The sequence below is a fragment of the Diplotaxodon limnothrissa genome, linkage group LG23 (genome assembly GCF_057381915.1).
Source record: "Diplotaxodon limnothrissa isolate DT_005_m linkage group LG23, D_limnothrissa_male_GT1.1, whole genome shotgun sequence".
Classification (NCBI taxonomy): domain Eukaryota; kingdom Metazoa; phylum Chordata; class Actinopteri; order Cichliformes; family Cichlidae; genus Diplotaxodon; species Diplotaxodon limnothrissa.
The window spans coordinates 37689830-37695874 of NC_140617.1; the positions used below are offsets into that span (position 1 = coordinate 37689830).

A 6045-nucleotide genomic window follows, 5' to 3' on the forward strand; every position below is an offset into this window, starting at 1 on the left:
TTTTTACAACATTACAGTGGTGTATATACTTTACTTGAAGTGCTCTACTTACTGACTCAAGAAATAAAGACGTAGCTTGTACAAAAATAAATAAAGTTCCTATGTCGTGTCAATTAACTGACAGAAGGATAGCTTTCAAACTGCACTCCTATCCCTGTATTTTTTTTATATATATATATATATATTTTTTTTTATGTACATGTTGGCAATTTGCTGACTCTTCGGCACAATGAGCATTCTGGTTGCAGCAATCCAGCTGGCTTATGTTGACAGAGGATGTAATCAGGTCATACCCAGAGTCAGGGTAAACTGATTAAACAGCATTTCTGGGTCAAGTGATGATTGAAATTCACTCACTTCTTCCCAAACATCTGCTTTATTCCGTCGGGATGTTGGAGCGTGAGGGGGATGGGGAGGGTGCTATGTGGATCGATTCATTTGGCTGCAGTAACACAGCAGAGATGTAATTAATCATTTAAAAAAAACAAAAAAAGTTGGTTTCAACACAGGTCTGTTCAACAGACTGAGTTTTAACCTCTTAAACATCCAACAGGGTTCGTATTAGGGTTGGGGTTTAGGGTATTTTCATAAAGCAGAAGCTGATGCTGTTTAAATGAAGCTCTGTAGTTTTCATCTAACAGTCTGTGTGTGAATGGTGTGTTCCCCTTAACCCTAATCCTGAACTCAACCCTAGACAGCACACGCTCATCTCGCGTTAGGTTCGGGTTTTGTTTTGGCCACAGCAAACTGAATCTTTGAAGATGATGTTATATTTCAAATGACGTCTCAGTGGTCCTGTGGAGATTAAGCGGTTAAGTTATATTTGGCCATAAATAATGACACCTTTTACCAGCTACATAACATGGCTGTCAACAGATGAAACATAACAAAAGAATCAACCAATTACATTCTGTGCTACAATTTAAGAGATGTGCCCATCATATATCTATATTTATATTTTACACTGTGGCAAGTACAAGAGGGCAAAAAGGACAAGGCACTTAGATCAAACATTTTATGTATATATATTTATTATAACTTCATAAGCTCAGTTAAATGCAGTTTGATGCTCCAGAACTTCCAAATAGTCTGGTTCAGTATGCAGGTTAGCTTTGAGTTCAAAGTACTCGTTTTTTGTTTGCTCAAGCATGACCTTGTGCGGTCTTGAGTACATAATTGTCTCCATTAGTTTCACCTCCTCCTGGTGCCCTGGGACCTGCATGTCTACAGCAGGCTGAAGCTGAGGCATATTTTTTCTCAGGTATTCTGTTATTCCCAGCTGCTGCAGCTCCTTCTCCCTCTCCAGAATGTTCCTGTACAAGGAGTTGGGGTTGCTGAGAGTGACAAACTCCGCGGGGCACTCTCCGGGCATGGATCTGAACTTTGAGCTGGGGTTTCCCGTGAGGGGCGACGTGTTCTCCTTCTCCATGATGCTCCGGCAGAGGTGATGCTTGGAGCTGGGCTCGTCGAGGTTATAATCCATATCGGCGTCGTGCTCCTTGTGCTGAGAGCAGTAGGTGGGGTTGCGGCAGATCTGCACGATGGGACTGTGCGACCTGTCCTCGTACAGAGTGGTGGACCCCGTCCTCTGTGTCAGAGTGTGGTGAGTGGTTTTCTGCCCATACATGCTGTAATGCAAGTGAATGGGGGAGCTACTGCTGGTGTTTTCTCGCGGCTGCTCCTCTGCTGCTTTTTTCTTCGCCCTCCGCCGCCGCCGATGCACGACGAACACCACCAGCCCAGCCGAGCAGAATATGACCATGAGGACAAAAACAAGAAGGCTTAAAATGAGCACAGACAGTGGGATAGTGTCTGTGAGTGAGATGAGGAGACTCCTCTCATCGCTGTTGGGCCCCAGGGTGGCTGTCACACTCTCTTCATTTGAGGGCAATGGGTGGTAGGTCCCTAAACCGGGACAAAGCACCTCATGATGAAGGCTTCTCAGGTCGGTCTGCATCACTTTCTTTGGCATGTGACACAAAATGGAGCCCACCACTGTGTCCTTTCTCAGTTTCTCTACCCATTGTTTGAGGCTGAGCAAGTCACAGCTGCAGTCCCAGGGGTTGTCCTCTAAATAAATCTGCTCCAGCGAGTCGAGTTGATCGAGCACGTTGCTCACTGGCAGGTGCATAAGCAGGTTTTTTCTCAGGTTTAATTTGGCGAGAGGCACGTTGCGAAATATCTGCGCTGGAAGAGAGCTGAGCAGGTTGTTATTTAATGACAGCAGCTTCAGGTTTGGCAGGGGATTAAATGTGCCTGGTGCAATCTCTTTGATGAGGTTGTATTCCAGATATAGGTATTCAAGGTTGTGCAGTCCTACAAACATGGTAGAGAAAAGCTTTTCAATTCTGTTGCCATTTAAGTAGAGCTTTTTCAAGCTGCTTAAGCTGAGGAAAGTTTCATTATCAATGTAATCGATTCTGTTGTTTGCCAAGTTGAGCAATTCTAAACTATCATATGTTACAAAGTCGTACTTCAGAAGTTTCTGAATCATATTTCCCGTCATAACGAGCTTAGTTGGGCTTTCCTTAAGTATTCCGATATCTGACACCTTTTGAATTCCTCGGTCTTGACAATGCATCAAAAACCCAGCCACGGGGTGATTGTGACAAGAACAATGCTCCACACAAGGACTGCTGGGAATGTGAGATGGTGTCGGGATTCTGCCGTCATCCTTGGCATTGACCAACTTGGGAATCTGAGCTACTTTGGATGAGGGAGTAACAACCATATCCAGTGACTTTGACGGCTCCTCCAAGGGAATATTGGCGTGGGATGGACAGAGGATGTCCCGCTTCACCTTTGCCAGAATGGACCCCTTGAGATCATGTGGTGTGGTGCAGATCACATCGCTGATTGATGATTGGGCTCTCATGTTCTCCATCCAGATTTTTAAATGTAAAATGTCACAGTTACAGACCCAGTCATTGTCTTCTAGGAGGAGTTCCATTATGCGCCCAATATGCTCCAAAAAGCCGACATAGGGCAGTGTCTGGAGCTTGTTGCCACGCAGGTCCAGGTGGGTGAGTGGTACAAATCGGAAAATGTTGCTGGGTAAAAACTCGATGGAATTGTCATTGAGGATGAGGACCTTGAGGCGGATCAGTTTGTTGAAGGCCCCTGGCTCGATGACCCGTATGAAATTTGTGTCAGCTTGGAGAAATTCCAAATTCACCAGGCCTTGAAAAGTGTCCTCTTTCAGTGTGACGAGGAAATTGCTATTTATATGGAGTTTTTTCAGCGAACCGAAAGTGCTAAAGACCCCTGGCTCCAGCTCTTGTATACTATTACCCCCGATGTGCAGTGAAAGGGCACTCTTAAGCCCTTCCATTTCCTCAGCACGGAGCTCAACCAAGTCATTCTTGTAAAGGTTCAGGTGGAAGGGCACACCTGCTGGGACTTTGATTTGGGAGATTTTGCTGATGTTTCTCTGCTCGCAGTTAAGATGAAAGATGCCGTCTTTTCTCTCGCAAGAGCACAAGGAGTCACAAGACTCACTAATGGAGGATGATGCCTCTGAGGGATGGATATCTTGGGATTGGACCGCAGCGAGAAACAAGCCGATGAAAATGACACAAGGCAGCATTTCGGCCTGAGAAATCTGTGAAGAAAGGATGGGCAGAAGGGGTGGGGAGGAAAAAGAAAAGTGTTAAGCAACTATGTTGCAGAAGGTCAAACTCAAACACGATGTCCTAAATAACTGTGCCACTTACACGTAGCATTAAAATTATATTCAGTCTCATTGTCAGTGATCCAAATGTCATTTAAGTTTCATATGTTACAACAGCAAGTTTATGTTATGTATGTGTAAAAGTGTAAAATTATATTTATGAGTGCATCATATGCATGACGAGTAACACAGTTCTTGGGTCAAAGCCTTTATGTAGTGTAGAACTGTCCTTGCACAGCCTTAATTGCATGAAAAATATATAAGACTAGAAAACAATGCTAACAGTGTCCAGTATTCTCTACACATTGTGTTCAATTTATATGAAACACTCATTAGTTTTAATACAATTTCCCACTCCCTCTTATAGTCAGCATGCTTTACCTATATTTAGATTTATACTTGCACACTCTGATTTATTTACGAATATTCTCTTGATTTATTGACTTTTTAACGTATGACTATGCTGCAATACGAAAGAGACCATCTTTGTGAGTAAATTATATCGTATTAATTTCTTATGAGATATACAATACATGAATGAATTTCATGCAAACTTGTGAGGCAAACAGGACAACCAGATCTCTGTTGATCATCCGTGGCCATCACAAAATCCAACATCTACTGCACAGCAAAGGTACATATTTTGTTATTTTAGTGGAATTGGAAGCAGCTTCACACACTTTATTTTTACTGGAAAAAAAATCTTGGAGCTTCATGTTCTCATCATTTTTTCTTTCACTTTAGTGTGTAATGAATGCACAGCAGTGGGCTTATTTTTCGCAGGCTGTGAGTGTGTGTGTGATCTGAAAACACTGTGTGGTTTTTGAGCTCTGACAAAGCTGTTTTGATGCGACTGGTTTCGCCAGCATTGTCAGAGGTTTAGTAAGGTGTCGTTAACAGTTTTACAAAAAGGGATGGAGATGTCTTAGCAACTGTGAAAACTCTAAGAAGTATTCTCTTCTTTCTGAATGTTTACACCTATGTTGCCTTTACTCAGTATATGTAGCATCATCTCTAGCTAATGGCACGCCTATTCATCCAATAAAACACTTCAGAATTAAGACTCCCTCCCGGGGCACTGCATTTTACCGATGAGTAAATAAATTCCACAGGGTGAGGACTGAGATCAGACAGCAACTCTTCCCAGTGACTCAGTGGGATAATGGTACATTATTTAAAAAAAAAAAGAGGCAGAGCGAGAGAGAGAGAGACTCATTTGACTGATTTCTCTGCCCTTTATATGCAGGCTCGTCTGAACAAAGACGTAGTGTGAGTCATGCAAATGCAGAAGTCACTTCAATCCATGTCAAAGCAACATTTAGAACAAGCATTCTACATTTAGAACGTGAAATAAATGACCCCGTTTTATTGCAAAACCAGCTAACTCACATGAGGCTGGACTCAAAGAGAATTAAATCTGAGCCAACCCTGTATTCATACATCTGAATTCTTTCAAATACTCTTGACTGTATTATTTTACAAACTATAAACCGAAGCGTGTGGAGGGGCAGCTCGGTCCACTGAAAACCAAATCAAACTGTGAGTAGGATTTATGTTGAATGACAAGGGAAAAGCTGAAATCTGATTTTAATGATGAGCAGCCTGCGCACCACATTGAAATCTATTACATTAAGTCGACTAAAATCCCGATGGATCAAAGGCTAAATCACTCTTGGGGGACTGGTGCAGAAGTGTAGACATCTTCCCTAGATCAAGAATCATCTAGATATTCACTGTTAACGAATGGGATTCTTCAAAGAGGAAAGACGTGAGAGATGACAGCCGTTCTTGTTAACGAATGCGATTAGTAACTGGAAAGCTTCATTCTGGCAAGACGGGGCAAGCCAATCCAGCCTGTGTTTGTCAGAGAGTGAAAGCTATGACTCAAGATATCTATCGAAATAATACTCAACTGTCTCTCTTTACAAAGCTGAGGAAATATCTCCCCTTTACGCAAAGTCAGAGACATGTGGGGCATATTTTCTGGGGGTGTTTGCAGTTGCCTGTGCCCTAAAGCAGTAATAGAAAAAAATATCTTTTTTGGTGTGCAGACTAGAGATACACCCTGTGAATTCATCATCAAAAACCACTCTACTGTTTTGGGGAAAACAACAAAAAGACTTTAAAAAAATGTGAAGTTTTTGATGTGTCAGTTTGGATGCTCAATTTTTTTTTTTGTCCTCTAATTGTAAAGTTTTAGAAAATTACATTTTCTATATAGCCTAGAGATACAGACCAAGGGACCAGCAGGCATTCATGTACCAATTAGCTTAATTACTGTTCTGAAACACATCAGACGTTCAGATTTTAAATGCTTACTACAGTCTGACTATAAATATAACAATTGTTCTGTTTACCAAGTCAAGCAATCCTCA

The 6045-nt window shown here is 42.1% G+C and overlaps 1 protein-coding gene across 1 annotated transcript; it reads right to left on the reverse strand.

Annotated features, from left to right (window-relative positions):
• Positions 1-1048: 1048 nt before the first annotated feature.
• Positions 1049-3595, reverse strand: slitrk6 (SLIT and NTRK-like family, member 6). Its single transcript, XM_085348016.1, has one exon. The coding sequence runs from the start codon at positions 3584-3586 to the stop codon at positions 1049-1051; it is 2538 nt and encodes an 845-aa protein (XP_085204142.1). The 5' UTR covers positions 3587-3595.
• Between the last annotated feature and the right edge of the window lie 2450 nt (positions 3596-6045).